Here is a 22,762-nt window from a genome sequence, read left to right as displayed (position 1 = left end):
ATATCCAGCTTTTTTTCTTGCATCCTGTCCAAAGGCATACAAGTGTAAGATGAATCTTTTTGTTTTAGGGACCGGTATTCAAGTTTTGGACAGATTTAAGCTTTTATGAAGAGGTGAGTTGTTTTGGGGGGGTGGCGGGGGGAAATGGGGCCAAAATATTTAGCACTAAAGGGCAACTGAGCTGCTTGGATTTATTAAATGCAATATCCAAGCTTTTCATTGCTCATTTGCAGGGCATGGAATTGATCAAGATTAAAAGAAGAGTGATGGTTGTGTGCTCTAAAAGTGCATGAAATGAAGGAAGTTGATGAATTGTATCTCGTGCTCCTCGAAAAGGTGGGAATTTGCATAACATACAATGTAAATCATGCTGCTTCATCAGAAGAGCGGCTCGGATTGGTTGAGTGAAGATGGGTATTGATTAGATAGCAAAGCGACGTCCGAAAGTACAAAACTTTTCCGTGCTTTACCCCCTTCAAAGTAAACTAGCAGTATCTTCCCATGATGGTTGATGCAAACCAAAAAGACCACAGTTGATTTGAGTAGGCTTAATAGAAGTATTATTTTTGGAGGCCAGTTTACCTATTCTGCAAATGTTACTGGAGCACAGTAATGTGATTGTGTATGTTACTGTATTTTCAAAGGCTCAATGGTATGTGAAGTGTTTGTCTAAATCTGGCTTCTTGAAATAAGCTGTAAAGGATTAATTAATTCTGCAAATATAATTGCATTGCTCTAAGCCCAATATGTATATAAAATGGATATTGTGGTATGCTAATATAGTAAATAATCTTTTCAAAGCATGGGACTAGTCTGATTAGCGTGACAAGGAACCGAAAATCTAAAGTTAATTTTCTAGATTTACAATCTGTAGTGACAAACTATTTATGGCAATCTCTTGCTGTCATACTGACATTAGATGTTCTTGGGTTTTAATCACATTTATTAAGCCTGTTGATACATAAAGCACAATTTTAATACTACAAAGCATAACTTAATCCAACATTTTGGCAATGTGATGTAGTTTCCAATTTACTTAAATAGCTTGTATATGAAGCAATTGGATAAGCAGTTCAGATGTGACTGAGCTTTTTAAAGGGATATAAAGCTCCTCATTTTATTTTTTACTAATGATGTAAAAAATCTGATTGTATATGGCTGGGGAAGAGAAAAAGGCATTAATTTTTAAGAAAAACTTGTAACCAGAAATAGATACCTGGTGACCTCCCCTGCTGATCTTTGAAAATTAGCATTGGAACATTTATGAGGGTATGTGAGGCCTTGGTTTATGACCTCATCTGAAAGACGGTACCCTTGACCGTGCAACACTCCCTCACTGAAAGGTCAGCCTAGATTATGTATTCAGATGTCTGGAATGGGGCTTGAAACCATAATCTTCTGACTCGAAGACTAGCGTGCTACCGGAGACGAGGCCAACACGAAGGATTTGCTATTGGGTCTGATCATGTTTTACAATGATCTAATAGGTTTGTGGTCATCGAATAGCAAAAATGAATCTAAGTTAAATAACATCGTAACTAGGCTCATGTGGTAGTCCAATGCAAAAAGAAGTTGAGCACTATCCCAAGAACAATTGAAAAATGTTTGAGAGCTTACCGCAGTGTGTTCCTGTTTAAGAAATCAAATGTAAGTTTTGTTTTATGCAGTTATTAACTTCAGCACAATGCTGATTGCAAATAATTTTGTTACAAGATCACATGCCTCATTGGGAGGGCTTTTTCAGATCAGACACACAAGTTTTCTCCCTTTGGTCTGTAAGGGTGATACGTGAACTGAGTTTTGGCAGTCTCCATCTAATTTACTGACTCAAATACAAATGCATGTAATTTGGCACAAACTGTGACGGCCTCATTCATAGGCCATAAGAATGGCTAATGTGGGATGTTGAAAAACTGGTTTATTTGCGTGTATGTTTCTAAAATAAAGCTTAAGGCATGTTGGTGTAGAGCAGAGGGATCTTTAAATCTGGCCTGTTCCATGCTTGTGTAGAAATAGTAATTTATGATGTTTTCAAGTGGTGATATATTTTATTAAGATTACAGCAACAACTTGCATGCATATGCCTTTAGTGTAAAAATGCCACAAAGCACTCTACATGGGGTTGGGTAAAGGGGGTGGGGGGATAGTTTAAAGGATCAGTTGTTGACCAGTTATGTAAGGGTTAATGGAGATGACTGAAAGCTTGGCTGAAAAAATTTTATTTTAAAAAGTGGAGAGGTTTAAGCAATGAGTTAGATTGGGCTGATGCGGCTATTGTTCTCGCTAATAGTTGCACTAAATGCTAGAGAGGATTGAAGGGCGTGGGAGGAGATGCAAGACTTGGGCCATCCGACAGAGATGGGGTGGGCTACAGCCATGAGGGATTTGTAGATGAGGATTTTTAATTAAAATGATTAAGCTAGAGAACCATTGTAAGGCTGCGAGGTCAAGATTGATGACGAGTGGGATAGGATATGAATTACAGAATTTAAAAAAGTTGGAGTTTATGGAAGATGAGGAAAAAATTCACAGCCAAAATGTTTAAATTAGTTGAATTTACCTTTTGTAGAATGTATTTAATTTGTACAAAATGTTGTCGTTGTGAAGGTTAGAAGGATAAATCAAATTAAATGTAGCTGTATGTTAAAGGAATTTGAGTAGGGAGAACTGAAACAAGGAAGTGGTTTATTACTGCTTGTAAATAATACCTTATTGTCTAAGCTACATGGCAACATAACCTTTATGGTGGTAGCTGCAGCTGATTATGTCGAAGTCTAATTAGAATACTGAAAGGGTTAATTCTCCCATTACATACAGAAGGGTTCTTTATTTAAATTGACTGGTAATTTTTGATCTGGTGTGAACAACTCTAGTAGTCACTCTTCTTCCATCCTTATGTTTTTAGTTCACTTGGGAATGAAGCTTTCCTAGTTACAGGCTTGTGTATTGAGTTGTGTGAATAAAATTGATCAATTTGATTTCTTTGCTAAAGAAAAAGTTACTGTGAACCAGAATATATTGGCAGCAAAAAGTATTTGGTGTGACAGAAGCTTGACACCACTGGTGTACAAGTGTAATTTTGCTCTAATGTATTAAATGTAAATTTTCACCCATTTTAAAGGAACGAAAATAGCAAAATTTGATGATTTTTTAAAATTTACAGTATTTATCCATAGTGAAAAGATAAGGATTCAGTGCAGTGGATTTTTGTCCCATAGAAGTACTGAATTAAGAACAAAATCATTTTAATGCAGCTTTATTCTGTACCAACCAGCTCAAAGAAATCCTAAATAGGCTTTAATATAACATAATTAATGGTACATTCATACTAACTATAATGCATGCGCAAAGTGGTCTCTGCTCCTTCCACCACTGCAGTTATTGCATAAATGTAGTCTGAATCCAGATTTAGGGCCTAACCTGACACAGGAGTGAAGAGGGGCGATGATAGCATTTTACACTCCAAACAGTTTTTCACTGGCGCTGAGCTTGGAGTGTGAACACACTCTAAATCTGTAGCTCGGTTTGTTTTTTGCAGCAAGTAGAAGTCTGATTTAGAAAAGTTTTGGTTTGGTCTGTTTAATAAAAACCACAGAACTGTGCACATTGCATTCTATACTCTGCTGCTTGGTTTATTTCAGTAGATCAGTTACATAAAAACTATTTGGCTCGGATATTGTAACAATTGTTATTGAAATTTTAAACTTTCCTCAAATAAGTCAATAGCTGACCAATTAACTGATTTCATGGCACAAGTTGTTAAGCTGATTACAAGTTCCATACTACAGGTAATATTACATCAGCTTTCTTGTTATATTTTGGTCACTGCACTAATTTTGCCCTCCTTTATATTTAAGAAGCCTTTCCTAAACCCAGCAAACCTGCTGAAACATAAAACATTGATTTATTTAGAGTGGACACATGTTTTTTTGACCAAAACTATTGCTGTTTCAATTGAGCTATTCTACTTCTGCATTTATGTAAAAAGTATTATTTCAATATTTCAATATGTGTGGAAATAATGGGCAAAGCAAAGGTTTTAGGTTTCCATCTGTTTTATAATGATAATCAGTACTGCACTGCATCCCATGGTGGTATGGGCTTTAACTTGCCTTGTAGGATACTTGTGTACAGCAGATACCAAGTCGCTGGAAAAATATAACCAACGATGTCTCTAAGATCCTACAAATTCCCTGGGAGGACAGATGCACCAACATTAGCGTCCTCGACCAGGCCAACATCCCCAGCATTGAAGCACTGACCACACTCGATCAGCTCCGCTGGGCAGGCCACATAGTTCGCATGCCAGACATGAGACTCCCAAAGCAGAAGCTCCTTCACGGCAAACGAGCCAAAGATGGGCAGCGGAAACATTACAAGGACACCCTCAAAGCCTCCCTGATAAAGTGCGACATCCCCACTGACACCTGGGAGTCCCTGGCCAAAGACCGCCCTAAGTGGAGGAAGTGCATCCGGTAGGGCGCTGAGCATCTTGAGTCTCAACGCCAAGAGCATGCAGAAATCAAGCGCAGGCAGCGGAAAGAGCGTGCGGCAAACCAGTCCCACCCACCCTTCCCTCAACGACTATCTATTCCACCTATGACAAAGTCTGTGGCTCTAGCATTGGACTGTTTAGCCACCAAAGAACTCACTTCAGGAGTGGAAGCAAGTCCTCCTCGATCCTGAGGGACTGCCTTTAATGATGATGAGGATACTTAAGATTGCCAAAACTTGTGGCATCTGGATTCTATAGAAATTACATTAACCTTTTGTTTTGCAAATGGCTGGACTTAGTCATGTTGATAAATAAGAACATAAGAACATAAGAAATGGGAGCAGAAGTAGGCCATTTGGCTCCTCGAGCTTGCTCTGCCATTCAATAAGATCATAGCTGATCTACCTCCATTCCACTTTTCTGCATTATCCCCATATCCCTAGATTGCAGCTGGAATATATTTTTTATTTTGCTTAGTAGCTGATACAAGACCAGTAGGAACTAAATAAATGATGGCTCGGATCCCTATGTCCCAGCCCTCGTTTTTTATTTTGGCCATATTATATGATGTATATATTGGATAAAAGAGTTGAGAAGAATTGACTTGAAACATTTTTTTGGGGGAAAATGATCAGCTAGTCTTTGGAACTAGTTCATTCCAGGCTGCTATTATGAGCCTAAATAGAAAGGTTTATCACTAAAAGGTCACTGGGTAGCATAATTATTTTTAACATTAAAGTCTACCCATTAGTTTTGTATAGTTACTTTCCAGGCTCTCAAATCTCTATAATTGCCTACTATCGTAAATGTTGCTTCGTCTAACCTTGTCTAAAGGAAACTGAAGTTGATCAAAATATATGGGGGCCGAAATTGATGAAAGCTAAGTTCTGCCCATTTTTCGATGGTACCTGGGCAGTGCTTGCGTTTTTACTGTCCTGTGCCGCTGGGGCCGAGTGGGCAGGAGATTCATCCCGCTTTTCTCGGTGGAAGCGGAATGCAGCGGGCGGAGGAGGCCTTCCAACTCAGGAATCATAGGCTCCCGAGTTGTGCGCACACGTGCATGGCTGTCAAGCTCCGCACTCCCCGGAGAAGCACCGACGAGGCCAGAGATGGCTGACCTGAGATGGGGTGGAGTGGGGAGGTGAGAGAGAGAGATCACTATTGGGGACGGAGGTGGGGAGAAAGAGAGAGATCGCTGGGGGCTGGGTGGGGTGGGGTGGTGAGAGAGACTTAATATTTTTAAAATTATAGTTCATTAATAAAGGAGTATATAAGGCTTTATTAGACCATTTATAAAATAAGATCACTCGAGTGAATACGCACACTATTTCCAGACTCTGTTCTCAAACTGCATTATTGGCTAACACTAGAAAATGCTAGAAATCCAATCCATTTAAAAATACATCAAACTGGAGAACTATAAAGATCTGTGTACTATCAAACATGCCACACATCTGTGAAACAATTATGCCTGTCAGCTCTGTGTCCATATTGCCTGCTTTTTCAAGACTGTATTAAGGTCCAGTGATAAACATGTCTTAATGATAAAACTTCCATTTTGGGCGGAAAGTATCGAATACTGCCCGAGGGTAATGACTGATGAATTTACCGCCAGGCAAATGTGTTTTTTTTTTGGACATAACTTGTATTTCTGGGCATTAGTGGGCGGTAAGTTGTTGAATTTTGGGCCCATGTAATTTAAAGCTGCTTTTCACCATTTCAGAGTGACTGTAGTGCTACGTATGACCCAAATGGTTGCAAATTCAGTTGCTTTAAAATGAAACTTCTGTTAGGGATACAATGAGACTTGTGTAGTCAGTATTGCAAATCCACAAGGGTGGATTGAGTAGACTTGCTGCCCTGTATATTCTCAGGCACAACACCAGAACAGAGATTGAGGTTTGATCTGCCAACTCTTGAGCTATGGCATTAGCATGGCCTATTTTGTTTCATACATCATTTTTTGTCACTTGAACTTACTGTAAATTACATTTCTCCAGGTGAATATTCCTTTTTAGAGCAATAACACCAAAAAAACTATTGCTATTTGAGGATTTTGTTCTCTGCAAAATGATTGCTGTTTGCCTGCATAAGAGAGTGCATTTCAAAGTGATTTATTGTGTTTGAAGCGCTTTGAGACATTTTGAGAAATGTAATGAACTGCTGTAGAAATGCAAATCTCTTTTTATTCCATTTGGAAACCAGGACCATAATAGTGGTCCTTCATGTGTCTTGCACAGGTTTTTTAAATTTACGATTAAAATAGTTGCACTACACCAGCTTTCCTATGTTTTCTCATCCGTCTGTTTGGTTGGGTAAAAAATAACCATTTGAAGTGAGTTCTATCTGAAACCTTGTCAAACTAGTTTTGTAAAAAGTAGTGGCAGTTTCCTTGAAGTACAGTTAAGTTACTGAACTTAATACTGTAGCAACAAAATACCTCAGACCCAGGGATGCCCAAGCTTTTGTCTTCGTGGATTATTTAAGGTTTGACCCCACATTTCCATTAGTTGGCATACATCTCAAGTTGATGATACTAATGGATCTTGGTGTTCTGATTTAGGATTTACCCACTAATATGCAATAACACCCGTTTTCAAAAAATTTGATCAGCGCAACCAAATAAGAAAAGTGGTGCAAAAAGGACCGTGTTACTGCAGCTTGGGTACCAGTAAAAAACTTAACTTTTCTTAAAATATTATAAACACAAGTACAGCCTTTTGTTTCGTTCTGTACATGGTCAAGCGAGTTAGTCAACCTTTATAATCATCAAAACAAATTTTAGTACTGTGAAGATAGTAGAGACAAAAATATACTGAATAAACTCTGCTTTCCTCCACTCTTTAATTACCAATCTAAGCTTCCTAATGGTTATTGCACTGACAAATTTTTAAATTAATAGATTGGAATAAAAAAATTAAACTCATCTCTCTTTTTCTTTAAATCTACATGTACTCGCTCCTGAAGTTCATTTATCCATGAAGTGACTTGTTTTGTGGGGCAATTATAAAAAAAATCTGAATGTCTAAGATAGTACCAGCAAAATACCAGCAATTGAACTAAATAGTCTTGAAGACAAAAAGTCAAATAAATGTTGATATGACTATTTAAAGCTTAATTTGGTATTGCAGTATGGCATTTTGGAGCCGCGTATGGTTTAAAGGCTATCTGTCACTCTGCTCTCATTTGGTTCTGTGATTTGCTGTAGGAAATCTTCCATTTGTAATTTTCATTTGAGATTTTTTTTCTTTCACTAATATTAGGAATCACCCTCTAGATTGAAAGTTTGAGTGTACAAGTTATTCATATAACGTGCATCACAGAAACATTTGAGTTCACGTACTTGGAAGGCCGATTGCCTGAGAACAACTGATGACCATTTTGCAGAATTTGTATGCATACTTTAGAGGAAAGACTGCCTCAGACTCTAGTATACCCAAAATACAGATTTCTGTTGATAATTGCTTGTTTCTTGATGTTTTGATAGCGATCCTATCATTTCCTGTAAATGTTGGGTGGAGCTCGTACAACCATAATGATACAAATTGGATGCCTGAACTCCATCTTGTACAGCAACTTTCTTCTTGGATTGTAGTGATTTAAGAGGGAAACTGGTATTACTTGGCAGAACTTTATTCCAATTGAGCACCCATCATAGGTTAGAATGTATATCCATATTTTTGTGCAGTCATATTATGTTTGACACCAAGTGAAATGTGTAATACTAGATACAGTTTGGTAGGCATTCTAGCAGAAATCACAGCAGCATAGTAATCATTTAAAAGACAGGCAAGTAAGGAGAACCTCAAGATAATTATGAATGAGGAAGGCCATTTTCAATCATTCAGCAAGATCCAGTCCCCCTAATTGCAGCATCCAAATGTTTCTTAAATTGTTCCAGGGTTTTTGCTTCCACTACTCGAAGTCCATTGCATGCGGTGGTCACTTTTTTTTAAAAAAAGCATCCTGATTATCCATTCTAAACTTACATTTTACAATTTTGAACATGTGGCACTTGACTGTCTCATAATTTAAAGTAATGTTTCAGACTTATCTTTTCCTTCTAAGTTAATGTTGCCCTGAGGCTGTCTGCAACATTAGAATGGAAATAAATCCTCGATATTCAGTCTAACTTTAAATGTTTAAAATGTTTTTTTTAAAAGCTTGGAAATTTAAAAAGAAACCTGTCTGAGTACCTGTCTGTATGTATGTGAAATGTTCTAACTCTGAACTGCTAATAGAATAAGCAGGAGTTGAGTTTGCACAGAACTTAACAAGTGTCATAAGGAAGAACCGTAGGCCATATTTGTTTCCACAGCTAAGCAGTTTGGATTTCAATAATGTTTGGCTAATCCAATAAATATTTCTATTTGCAATCATTCTTTTTCGGTTACCCACACATTTGAATTGTTTAAACTATTCCCTGGTACATTGAGTAACCCCTCCCCTGAGGTGAAGAACTTCAATCTTCAAACTCACTAACGAGAGATTAATAACAAAACTGGGCCTGTATAAAACTATTCAGCATAGGATGTATAGCTAAAAGAAGGAATTGTATTTATATAGTGCCTTTCACAACGTCACAATGTTCCAAAGCACTTCACAGGTAATAAAGCACTTTTGAAGTGTAGTCACTTATAAAGTAGGAATCCATGCAGCCAATTTAACCACAGTAAGGTCCCACAAACAGCAATGTGATAATGAGCAGATCATCTGTTTTAGATGTTGGTGAGGGATAATCATCATCATCGGCAGTCCATCGGGATCGAGGAAGACTTGCTTCCACTCTTAGCATATGTTCTTAGGTGGCTGTACAGTCCAATACGAGAACCACATTTTCTGTCACAGGTGGGACAGATAGTCGTTGAAGGAAAGGGTGGGCAGGGGGCCTGGTTTGCCGCACGCTCCCTCCGCTGCCTGCGCTTGATTTCTGCATGCTCTCGGCGACGATACTCGAGGAGCTCAGCGCCCTCCCAGATGCACTTCCTCCACTTATGGCGGTCTATGGCCAAGGACTCCCAGGTGTCAGTGGGGATGTCACACTTTATCAGGGAGGCTTTGAGAGTGTCCTTGTAATGTTTTCCTCTGCCTGCCTTTGGCTCGTTTGCCGTGGACGATTTCCAAGTAGAGTGCTTGCTTTGGGAGTCTCGTGTCTGTCATGCGAACTATGTGGCCTGCCCAGCGGAGCTGATCAAGTGTGGTCAGTGCTTCAATGCTGGGGCTGTTGCGAGGATGCTAATGTTTGTGCGTTTGTCCTCCCAGGGGACTTGCAGGATCTTGTGGAGACATCGCTGGTGGTATTTCTCCAGCGACTTGAGGTGTCTACTGTACATGGTCCATGTCTCTGAGCCATACAGGAGGGCGGATATTACTACGGCCCTGTAGACCATGAGCATGGTGACAGTTTTGAGGGACTGATCTTCAAACACTCTTTTCCTCAGACGGCCGAAGGCTGCACTGGAGATGGTGTTGGATCTCATCATCAATGCCTGCTCTTGTTCATAGGATGCTCCCGAGATAGTGGAAGTGGTCCACGTTGTCCAGGGCCACGCCGTGGATCTTGATGTTTGGGGGGCAGTGCTGTGCGGCAAGGACAGGCTGGTGTAGGATCTTTGTCTTGCTAATGTTTAGCGTAAGGCCCATGCTTTCATACGCCTCGGTAAATACGTCGACTATGTCCTGGAGTTCAGCCTGTGTGTGTGCACAGACGCAGGCGTCGTCCGCATACTGAAGCTCGACGACCGAGGTTGGAGTGGTCTTGGACCTGACCTGGAGATGGCGAAGGTTGAACAGCTTCCCACTGGTTCTGTAGTTTAGCTCCACTCTAGTGGGGAGCTTATCAACTGTGAGGTTGACAAATGCTGGCCAAGACACCGGGAGAACTCCCCTGCTCCTCTTTGAAGAGTGCCAAGGGATCTTTCACATCCACCTTAGAGGGAAGACTGGACCTCGGTTTAATGTCTCTGAAAGTATAGCACTCCATCAGTACTGCACAGAAGTGCTCCAATCTCTAGTGGGGCTTGAACCCACAGCCTTATGACTGTTATTTCTTATTATAAATTAAGAAGTACTTATTGCTAGCAGCTATTGTAGAAATCTGCGATTAATGCTTCAGCTCTGTTTAGATAGCTATTTACCATAAAATATACCGTAATAATGCTGCAGTTGTAGTTTCCAGGATAAAATTGTCATGGTTATTTGGGGTTTGTATTTTAGTAGGGAAGTGAAAAATTTGTACCTACATATTCTTGGAGTTATAAATTCAAAATTAGCTGTGTGCCCACTGCAGAATGAATTTGTACTGTATTTGAGGTTGAGACTATTATGGCTGGTTTCTGCAAGATGTGAGGACTGATGCTTTTAGGCAAGGAGTTCCAAGGCTACCATAAGATTATGACACAGCCTTTTTTCAAATTAGTTTATTTTAACTTAACCATTAGTGTCAAGAATATGTGCAATTATGATTAAATTACTTTTAGATTTGATAATGCCATAGCCCAGATACTGGATAGGATAATGTGTGTATTTCTTTTGCATGTGCTTGATGTTCTAACTGAACAATCATGAATAGAACACTGTTTTTGTATACACCATTAAAACGTTATAAATTTCACTGGTTTTCACATCCTCTAAATAGAATTACTTGTGCGCTAAGATTTATTAAACCTATCACAGAGGCTTTGCGGATGGCAGAATAACGTGCTAAGCTATACAGACCAGGAATGTTCCAGGTAGGAACTGCGCTGGGATGGAACTAACAGCCGAGTTAGCGAGGGCAAAAATTGACCAGAGTTTCTGTATTTGATGTGCAGCGATTCCTACTGGAGGGATGTGTGTGTGGACATTGTTTATTAATGCAAGTTATTTTTGTATGGGAGGGTCTGACTTCTCAAATTCCTGGCCAGTGCTCCTATTTGGACAGAGTACTGGAGAATACAAATCATGGTTTGTATAACTAACCCAACAAGATGCCAACACCGTTGGAGAGGAAAATGGCATAGAACATGCATATCGAATATTTGTAAATGGTAATTTGATAGAAATATTTTCAGTAAAATGTTTTTTTTAATGAATAGAATACAAACTTACAAATGTAGAAACAGTTGATTGTGTCACTATAGTAGTAGGCAATAATGGGCAAATGATTCTCAAGAATACTTTTGTCCAACAAATTTGACTTCAAATTAGAGAATCAACAAAGTGTTCATTTGCTTAAATATCGGAGCAAGCTCCAAATCCATATTACTACTGAACGTGGGAAGAAGAATATTTCATGGCTACATTTCCAACTACTCAGCAATAGTACTTAATTTGAGGTAATCAGCTAATGGGGATGGCTGCATCTTGGTCAAGGTTTCATATATTTGTGTGCATCATGCACCCTAGCTTACTGAGTTGGAAGTAAGGGTGGAAATTGCAGAGGCTCTGGTCACAATCTTCCAACCCTCCTTAGATATGGGGGTGGTAAATATTATACCCCTATTTAAAAATGGGAAGAAAGTAAACGTGGCAACTACAAGCCAGTCAGCCTAACGGTGGTGGGAAAAGTTTTTTAAAGACAATAATCTGGGACACATTAATCTGGAATGCACTGCCTGAAAGGGTGGAGGAGGCAGATTCAATAATAACATTCAAAAGAAAATTGGATAAATAATTGAAGGGAAAAAAATACAGGGCTATGGAGAAAGATCAGGGGAGTGGGTTTAATTGGATAGCTCTACTCAAGAGCCAGCACAGGCACTGTGGACTGTATCATTCTATGATTATAAGTGGCAGTTCAAAGGATCCAGAATTATTTTTCTACCTTTCCAGCAAATTCCAATGAGATTTATTCTTCACTCTACTCTACCATTCAATAAATTTAACAGTCTGCCCTTATTTCTTCTAAGGTGCTTCTAGATGTCTTGGTGGGTTGGTCTATGCTGAGGTAGCTGATCTCAGCCGCAACTTGCCTTTAATCTCCTTGCCCTCCTGTCTCACTTCCATCACAAATTTGGAGATCTTAGTATTTGTTCTTAATTGTTTTAGATATTGAAGTGAGGCAGCTGTCTCCTAGTTAGTCTGATTCCAACACATTCAAGGTCCAGGTCGGTGATTGGGGCGTGGGCAGATACAGCAGGAGCGGTGAGGTCAAGGCGAAGGAGCAGCGAGAGATTGTAGAGGGATGTGATTGGGGCCCAGGAGAGGCATGAGTTCGGGGCCCAGAAGAGGCAAGGCCCTGGGGGCAGTACGGGCCAGCCCACACTGCGATATGTGTGCGCACTAGGTCTGTGCAGCAGAGCAGGTCTCCAGTCGTCTTGGATAACTCTTGCCACTGGACCAAGACCTAGCTCTGTCAAGCCCATGTGGTGGCTGGTGTGTAACGGCCACCACACGTTTATAAAAAAAAATAAATCCATGCACCGGCATCTTCCACCTTTTCAACATATAGTTCAGGACCTGGAATATTAGGTCCTTCATTGAAACACCTGTGAACTCATCTTTTTGGGCGTGGAAGCAAGTCATCCTCGTTTCGAGGGACTGCCTATGATGATGATGAGTCTGATTCCAGGCCATATTCACCACATACTTCATTGAGCACAATGCTGAGAAGATTAAGAATCACAAGTAATTCTGATTAATGGGTTTTAGTGACTTTTGCTTCTAGGGCCAAATATTGTTTAATGGCCGTGACTAAATCAAAAAGAAGCAAGTACACCTGAATCAAGGAGCTTCCATGCCATAGACCTTCTGTGATCCAATTTGCGGTCTAGGTCAAGGTACTATGTTGAACAGGGATCACTCTTAAATCGGATAGTTAACCAATCTCAATGTATCCTGGTTTTTGATGAAAGGCCTAAAAGTAGAATGATTACATTGTGAAGCCTGCTGTTGTCAATGCAAAGTAGGAATATTCAAATAGTAATTTTTGAATGAGGTTTGACATTTAAAAGTAGCTGTTAATTTAAAAAAAAAAATCATGTAAGCTAAGTATAGAGAGAAGTTGTAGATTTGATTCATGAATTTCAGAATTTTTCATGGCGTAAGTAAAATAGTAGGTAGAATTGGTGGATTTTGGACTCTAGTTAATATTATGATTATTTCTGCAGCTCTGTAAGGCACTTTGGCAATAATGCTGGAGTTTCAACTCAAAGCTAGGAAATTGTTGCATTCACCTTAAAGAACTTGCATTTTTCCAGTGCCTTTCAAGTCCTCAGGATGTCCCAAAGCCCATATCAGCTAATGAATACTTTTGAAATGCAGTCACTGTTGTAATGTAGGGTGGCCAATTTATACACAGTAATGTGATAATGACCAGATAATTTGATTTAGTGATGTTGGTTGAGGGATAACTATTGACCTTCCCTATTGTTGTTCAAAATAGTGCCGTGGGATCTTTTGCGTGCACCTGAGACGGCAGACCGATGTCAGTTTAATAGCACCTATGACGGTGCTGCACACACTCAGTACTGCATTGGAGTGTCAGCCTAGATTTTGTGCTCCAGTCCATGGGGCCCAAGTTTCCACATGATAAAAAACGGGCGCCCTTCCGAGCTGGGCGCCCGTTTTTCGCGCCTAAAACGGCGGCGGAAAAAAAACGAGCGATTCTGGAGCGTTCTGCAGCTCCTTGTCTGCTTGGCGCGGCGCCCGGGGGGGGCAGAGCCTACACTCGCGCCGATTTTGTAAGTGGGAGGGGGCGGGTACTATTTAAATTAGTTTTTTTCCTGCCGGCAACAACGCTGCACGTGCGCGTTGGAGCGTTCGCACATGCTCAGTGTGAAAAAAACATTGGCACTCGGCCATTTTTGTAGTTCTTTGTAGCTGTTTAGTTTTTGAACATTTTTAAATAAAAGTACATTGCCATCAGCACAGAGGCTTCTTGTAGCAGTGAGAAGGGTGCAGGAAGCCTCAGAAAGTTGAGGCAGCCGTTTCCCGACGACCTCCCCCTTTTGCCGTCGGGAAATGGCTCCTCAATTTCTGAGGCTTCCTGCAGCCTTCTCTCTTTCCCGCCAGCCGCCTGGAACGGCTCTCCCTCCCCCCCCCCCCGCGTTCGGTCGGCTTCCTCGCCCCCCGCGTTCGGTCGGCTTCCTCGCCCCCCGCGTTCGGTCGGCTCCCTCGCCCCCCCCCGCGTTCGGTCGGCTCCCTCGCCCCCCCCCGCGTTCGGTCGGCTCCCTCGCCCCCCCCCCCCCGCGTTCGGTCGGCTCCCTCGTCCCCCTCCCGCCCGCGTTCGGTCGGCTCCCTCGCCCCCCTCCCGCCCGCGTTCGGTCGGCTCCCTCGCCCCCCTCCCGCCCGCGTTCGGTCGGCTCCCTCGCCCCCCTCCCGCCCGCGTTCGGTCGGCTCCCTCGCCCCCCTCCCGCCCGCGTTCGGTCGGCTCCCTCGCCCCCCCGCGTTCGGTCGGCTCCCTCGCCCCCCCGCGTTCGGTCGGCTCCCTCGCCCCCCCGCGTTCGGTCGGCTCCCTCGCCCCCCGCGTTCGGTCGGCTCCCTCGCCCCCCCCCCGCGTTCGGTCGGCTCCCTCGCCCCCACCGCGTTCGGTCGGCTCCCTCGCCCCCCCCCCCCCGCGTTCGGTCGGCTCCCTCGCCCCCCCCCCCCCCGCGTTCGGTCGGCTCCCTCGCCCCCCCCCCCCCCGCGTTCGGTCGGCTCCCTCGCCCCCCCGCGTTCGGTCGGCTCCCTCGCCCCCCCGCGTTCGGTCGGCTCCCTCGCCCCCCCGCGTTCGGTCGGCTCCCTCGCCCCCCCGCGTTCGGTCGGCTCCCTCGCCCCCCCGCGTTCGGTCGGCTCCCTCGCCCCCCCGCGTTCGGTCGGCTCCCTCGCCCCCCCGCGTTCGGTCGGCTCCCTCGCCCCCCTCCCGCCCGCGTTCGGTCGGCTCCCTCGCCCCCCCTCCCGCCCGCGTTCGGTCGGCTCCCTCGCCCCCCTCCCGCCCTCCCCGCGTTCGGTCGGCTCCCTCGCCCCCCTCCCTCCCTCCCCGCGTTCGGTCGGCTCCCTCGCCCCCCTCCCTCCCTCCCCGCGTTCGGTCGGCTCCCTCGCCCCCCTCCCTCCCTCCCCGCGTTCGGTCGGCTCCCTCGCCTCCCTCCCTCCCTCCCCGCGTTCGGTCGGCTCCCTCCCTCCCTCCCTCCCTCCCCGCGTTCGGTCGGCTCCCTCCCTCCCCGCGTTCGGTCGGCTCCCTCCCTCCCTCCCGCCCACGTTCGGTCGGCTCCCTCGTTTTGTGAGGCTTGCTGCACCATTCTTCCTGTCTGAAGCACTTTCACACAGGTAGGAAGATGGTTTATTTAATCTTTTCTTTGCTTATAAATGTTTATTCAGGTTAGATTTATTTGTATAATATTTGTATAAGTATAAATAAGGATTTATTGTAGAATTTAATGAGTTCCCTTTCCCCCCCCCCCCCCCCCCCCCCCCCCACCTCGTTCTGGACGCCTGATTTGTAACCTGCGCCTGATTTTTTAATGTGTAGAACAGGTTTTTTCAGTTCTAAAAAAATCTTCACTTGCTCCATTCTACTTTTGTTTGGAGTACGTTTTCACTGTGGAAACTTTCAAATCAGGCGTCAGTGGCCGGACAAGCCCTCTTTTGAAAGAATTCTGTTCCAAAGTAGAACTGTTCTACCTGACGAGAACTGCAGAAAAAAAAATGTGGAGAATTGCAAATTCTAAGATAGTCCATTCTCCACCAATTGCTCCTAAAAATCAGGCGCAAATCATGTGGAAACTTGGGCCCCTCGAGTGGGACTTGAGCCCACAACCTTCTGACTCAGAGGCTTAGAGATGAGGTGGCAACTCTGGAATCGCTAGACTAACATTTCATAGGTTTTCAAATTAAAATATTGTGGTTTCCTTTAAGAAAATAAAGCAACAGATCTGTTTGCAGGTAATCTAACTGTTGAGAGTGTCTTCCTTTATCTCCCCATATTCTCCACCTCCCTCAAATGATCTGTGACTCCTATTTAATGGAGTAATATGTTCCAATTGTATATTGGTCAGTTATATGCAAGGAATTTAGATTAATACATGTGGACAGATTCAACTGTTCTTCTGAATTTAATTTGAACTTTGCAACACTTAACATTTAAATGTAACTCCAATTCACCAGGCCAGTCTTTTTAAAATAAATTCAGTGGAAGTATAGAAAACTTGATGAGGCAAAGACGGATGACGAATTCCACTCCATGATAAATGCCTTACTGCTGTTAAGTGGATAGCGCCTTTTGAAGTATGGTGCTTTTGGGCATTACAATGTTGGGGTAGAACAGTTCGTTAAATGTATGCAGAATGCTTTGGACAAAAAATTGCTTTTTGCACACTTCATTATAGAAGGGCTGTTTAAATACCATGTTTATTGTGCAGTTGTCTTTCTGTTTCTGTGTGTGCGTGGGGCGTGGAGAAAAGCACAAATTCTAGAATTAAAATACGTGCAATTCTGAAATGTGTGTAATTTGTATATCTCTGAATAGATGAGCTTAACTGCCATGCTTTTTAGAATAAGGTTTAGAAATGAGTGATCTATGCTCCATTAAACAACATCATTCAAATGCTGTCAACGGATTCTTGTACTCAAAATCCAAGATAATCTACAGCTTTATTCTAAAAGTGCCAATTTTTTCATTAGTATTCTGTCCAAACATACTGCAACTTTCATTTTGATATACTGTAAGCTTTTGAATGCTGCATGAATACCAGTTTATCGGGAATATGATCTCAGCAGCATTTCCTGTTACAAAGATAATTAAAATTATATGTTCGAACCACAGGAGCAATTTTGAAGGAATTGTATTAATGATTAGCAATGGCTCCAAATTACTATGAAGAAACATTGTGCAGTAATAAGTCCTATTTTACTTGTACAAGGAGGAACAAGCAAAATCCTGCAGATGCTTGAAATCTGAAATAAAAGCAGACAATCCTGGCAACACGCAGCAGGAGAAATAGCATCTGTGGACAGAGGAGGTAGGGTTAATGTTTCAGATCAATGATCTTTCATTAGAACTGAAATTCTGATGAAAGGCCATCAACCTAAAATGTTAACGCTACTTTCCTCAGTAGGGAGCTGTTGCTTTATGATGTGTTTCAGCTTTTCAAATCAGTCTCTTTAATGATCAGTGTGGCAAAAAGTCCTGTGAATTTTCAACGTGAATTTCTGTTGCTAGATTAACACCCATGGTCATTAAAAGCAGAAAGCTATTGGTTCAGTAGACAAATTGTCTGGAAAGGAATCTACAAGGTGCAAGATTTTTTTTTTATAGTCAGCGCAGTGGTCGCCTGAAGTATTAATTTGGAAAATCAACCCATTACCGTGAATCTCAAACATCTTTGCCATTGTTGACCTTTGCCCAAATGAGGGTCGCCTACAGGAACGGCTGGATACATTGAACCCGAGCAAGTATCTAGTGTTCAAACCCAAAACTGCGACAATTAGTTTTGATGGCCAATACCTGTTTTCTATATGCTCTGAAGATTGCAGATATTTTTTTAGACCCACAAACATTAATTTTCACTTGTAATTTAAAATAATTTCTTTTTGTATACAGATATCAGCATAAATAAGATTTTGTTTTCAAATGTTTGGCTTCCAGTCTTTTGCTCAAATATTTTTAAGATCATTTAAAGTTAATGTGTTAGCAAAGCATTTGCGTCATTGCTGTAAAGATTGATGTGGGTAAATTATTTTTTAATGATGCATCAAATTTGACAACTTAATTTTTTTGCCTAAGCATGATGCAACAACTTGCAATTATATAGCGCTTTTAACATAGTAAAAGGTCCCAAGATGCTTTGCAGGAGTACAAGATGGCACGTGTACCCAATTTAATTGTTCAGATTCTCATTTGCAGAAGAATACCATTTGAACAGCGCTGCAAAGCTGTTTCAGATTTATACTGTTTGAGCATTTTAATAATCAGTACCAAAATAATTGGCACCAACTGTAGCTGGCTTTCCTCTACAAGTTTAAAAAAACACATCTGGTATTGTACTAAATGGCATTTTTTTTTCCTTTTTCAGGGAGAATCTGTGAAATATTTCCTGGACAATTTGGAAAGATTAGGGGATCCGGTAAGTAACTTGTCAGTCAATGTAAAGTTTTCTCTACTGTCTTAAAGATTCACTCTTGCAGGGGTAAATTTGATTTAGCTGAATAAAACCTACATTTCATTGTTTTCCATATTGTGAATAGCAATAGACACTTTATAATTTTGGTTGGCGAGAATGAGGACTTGTAGCATATGTGCAACAATTTAAATCTTAATGGTTGCAAATAGAAGTGTAGGAAAACAGAATGGATTTTAAATCTGATTAAACTTTTAGATAAATGAGGAAACATTTTTCCAAATGACTATGGGCTTTGCTGCTTTAGATTCTTTTGCATTGAAGCTAGTCATTGTAGGTATTCCTGCAATGCTGACATGATCGGGATAACAGCATTTATTGCTGTCAGGACCTGCTGACAATCTGTTGCCTATTTTATACGATTAAATCACATTCTAAATGAATAATAGTGAAATTAGTGTTTCTCTTTTGATGCATTATCAGTAATGCTGTCTGGTTTTTTGAAGGTACTTTGTTCCACTTCTCATATTTTTGATTCCCCGGTGTCTGTGCACCATTTTCAGATAAGAGGGCAGTGGGCCATCTGTTCACAGATCTCTTGCTATGCTATTCATTATTTGTTAGAAATAGCTCTCTTATTTTGTTTTGGCAAGTGACCTTTGACCTGGAAGTTTGTCAATCTACTCATTGGCGTTCACAAGAATGAGAGGTGATCTTATTGAAACTTATAAAAATTATGAGGGGGCTTGACAAGGTGGATGCAGAGAGGATGTTTCCACTGATGGGGGAGACGATGGGCCCAAGTTTCGGGCCGCGCCTAGAACGGCGCAGCCCCGACCTGGGCGCCCGTTTCTTGCGCCGGAAAGTGCGCCTGAAAAATCTCTCCTCCCTCCCCCTCTTCTTCCCTCCCCCTCTTCTTCCCTCCCCCTCTTCTTCCCTCCCCCTCTTCTTCCCTCCCCCTCTTCTTCCCTCCCCCTCTTCTTCCCTCCCCCTCTTCTTCCCTCCCCCTCTTCTTCCCTCCCCCTCTTCTTCCCTCCCCCTCTTCTTCCCTCCCCCTCTTCTTCCCTCCCCCTCTTCTTCCCTCCCCCTCTTCTTCCCTCCCCCTCTTCTTCCCTCCCCCTCTTCTTCCCTCCCCCTCTTCTTCCCTCCCCCTCTTCTCTTCCCCCTCTTCTCTCCCCTCCCTCCCTCTCCCCCTTCCCTCGCTGTCAGAAACACAGGCACTGACAGAGTGAGAGAGACACACACACAGAGAGATGGAGACACTGACAGACACACACTGGGCGGGGGGCGGGGGAGGCCGTCCCAGCATGCTGTTGGAGGGCTCCCGGTGCTCAGTCGGTAAGTAGAAAATGTTTTGTTTATTGATTTTAAAAAAAATTATATTTTTTAAATTAATTTTTTAAAATTGATTTATTGATGTATTTATTATTGATGATGGCTCTTTGTTTGTAAAACTGAAGTGTTTAATGTTTGTAAACTTCCCTTTTAAACCTCCCCCCCCCCCCCCCCCCCTCCCCCCATTCCCTACGCCTGATTTGTAACCTACGCCTGATTTTCTAAGTGTAGGCAAGGTTTTTCTGAGCGTACAAAAATCTACACTTACTCCATTCTAAGTTAGTTTGGAGTAAGTTTTCACTGCCTAAACTTTCAAAACGGGCGTAAATGGCCGGACACGTTCCTTTTGAAAAAAAATCTGTTCCAAACTGAAACTGTTCTAACTGACTTGAGCTGGAGCAAACTAAATGCCGAGAATTGCAATTTTTAAGATACTCCATTCTAAACCAGTTGCTCCAAAAAAACAGGAGCAACCAAAAAACAGGAGCAACTCAGGCCGAAACTTGGCCCCTATAACTAGAGGGCATAATCTTAGAATAAAGGGCCGCTCATTTAAAACTGAGATGAGAAATTTCTTCTGAGGGTTGTGGATCTGTGGAATTTGCTGCCTCAGAGAACTGTGGAAGCTGGGACATTGAATAAACTTAAGACAGAAATAGACAGTTTCTTAAACGATAAGGGAATAAGGGGTTATGGAGAGTGGGCAGGGACGTGGAGCTGAGTCCATGATTGAATTAGCCATGATCGGATTAAATGGCAGAGTTGACTCATGAGACCGTATGGCCTACTCCTGCTCCTATTTCTTATGTTCTTATGTAAGGACAACTAAACAATCTGGAATGATTTTTCTCCGTGTTCTCATGTTCTCTCTCATTTTTACCTTCCCTGCGCTCAATATTGTCTAGAACTGCACAGCCACGGGAAGAAACTTGCTGTATGTAATTATGGAATGAGCATGCCTCCAAAAGTAGTGAACTATTTGCAGCTCTAGCTTACTATATACTATTATAAATGTAAAATACAATTCACTAATATTTGTTAGGCAACTAGGCCATTGTACTGTACTTTAACTATCTCGTTAAGAAATTTACTAATGTTTTGCAGTTCTGGTAGCTCAGTAAATACAACTTGATATAAATCTGTACAAATCCAAATATGCACAATCACTAATGGGCTGTGCATAGAATCTTACTGTACATAGACAACATTACCCTCTCTACTTGACCTTTGCTCTGCATCATCCCTAAGTCGGGCCCTTGGTTTAAGGTCTCAAACCAAAAATCTGCATTTTTTAACAGTGCTGCACTCCCTCAGTATTGCAAGGTATCAACCGAGACTATGCTCAATTCTCTGGAATGGGGCTTGAATCCAGAGGTGAGAATGCTACCACCAAACTATGGTCGACAGCTAAAGAAATTACTGAGGGAAAGTGCTGAATTATTAGTGGAGGTGGTGATCAGTTCTTTGGGGTCAAGTTTCGGCCTGTGTTGCTCCTATTTTTTTGGAGCAACTGGTTTAGAATGGAGTATCTTAGAAATTGCAATTCTCGGCATTTAGTTTGCTCCGGTTCTAGTCCGTTAGAACAAAAGGGGGCGTGTCTGGCCACTTATGCCTGTTTTGAAAGTTTAGGCAGTGAAAACTTACTCCAAACTAACTTAGAATGGAGCAAGTGTAGATTTTTGTACGCTCAGAAAAACCTTGCCTTCACTTAGAAAATCAGGCGTAAGGAAGAGAGATAGGGGGGTGGAGGGGGGGGGGGAGAGAGGTTTACAAACATGAAACACATCACTTTTGCAAATAAAGAGCCATTATCGATAACAAATGATAAATAAATCAATAAATCAACCAGTAAATCAATCAAAAAAAAATTGTAAAAATTAAAAAATCAATAAATAAAAAATTACGTTTCTACTCACCGACTGCAGCACTGGGAGCCCGCCAACAGCATGCTGGGACACCCCCCACCCCCCCCAGTGTGTGTTCTCTGTCTCTGTCAGTGTCTCTCTCTCTCTCTGTCTGTCAGTGTGTCTGACTGTCTGTCAGTGTCTGTGTTTCTGACAGCGGAGGGGGGGGAGCGAAGGGGGGAGCGAAGGGGAGGGGGGGGGGAGAAAGGGAGCGAAGGGGAGGGGGGGGAGAAAGGGAGCGAAGGGGAGGGGGGGGGAGAAAGGGAGCGAAGGGGGAGGGGGAGAAAGGGAGCGAAGGGGGAGGGAGAGAAAGGGAGCGAAGGAGGAGAGGGAGGGGGGAGAAAGGGAGCGAAGGAGGAGAGGGAGGGGGGGAGAAAGGGAGCGAAGGAGGAGAGGGAGGGGGGAGAAAGGGAGCGAAGGAGGAGAAAGGGAGCAAGGGACAGGAGAGGGGGGGAAGAGAGAGGGAGAGGGGGAAGAGGAGGGGGAGGGGGGGCAAGAGGAGAGGGAGGGAGGGTGGGGGGGGTGGAGAGAGGGGGGGAGGGGAAGAGATGGGGGGGGAGAGGGAGAGAGAGAGAAGGGGGAGAGGGAGAGAGAGGGGAGGGGGGAAGAGGAAGGGGGGAAGGGAAGAGGAGGGGTGGGGGGAGGGGGAGGGGGGAAGGAGAGGGAGAGTGAGGGGGGTGCGGATCCCGCTGAAGACACGAAGAGGGCTAAAATAATTTTTTTCAGAGGCGGACAAATTTTGAGCAATGCTTAAGAAAAAGACTTCTGATGGCGAGATATCCTCTAACGTTTGAACAGATTTTAATCAAACTTTGAGCCACTTCCTTGCATCAGATACTGGGTTGCTCTTTAAATAAAAGCCTGCTAGTTTTAATTTTTGTTTAAAATGCACCAGTTCTGATAAACCCCTAATAAACTGTTCAAACCCCATCTTTTAAATTTTTGTTTGTACTCTGTATACAACAATGTATTTATAGATAATACAGTAAATATTTTCAGATTGTCCAAAAGCA

At 42.7% G+C, this 22,762-nt stretch overlaps 1 protein-coding gene across 1 annotated transcript in view; it reads left to right on the top strand.

Annotated features, from left to right (window-relative positions):
- The window catches only part of gna13a (guanine nucleotide binding protein (G protein), alpha 13a), a 74,248-nt gene that overhangs the window by 33,866 nt on the left and 17,620 nt on the right, over positions 1-22,762 (top strand). The window contains exon 2 of the mRNA XM_070874752.1: positions 18,466-18,516. Within this exon, the coding sequence (XP_070730853.1) occupies positions 18,466-18,516 (51 nt within the window). The remainder of the gene's footprint in view (positions 1-18,465; positions 18,517-22,762) is intronic.

Source organism: Pristiophorus japonicus, unplaced genomic scaffold, assembly GCF_044704955.1.
Source record: "Pristiophorus japonicus isolate sPriJap1 unplaced genomic scaffold, sPriJap1.hap1 HAP1_SCAFFOLD_951, whole genome shotgun sequence".
In the NCBI taxonomy this organism is placed as follows: domain Eukaryota; kingdom Metazoa; phylum Chordata; class Chondrichthyes; family Pristiophoridae; genus Pristiophorus; species Pristiophorus japonicus.
The sequence above is the reverse complement of the archived record's forward strand: the minus strand, read 5'-3'. Positions and strand labels throughout refer to the sequence as shown.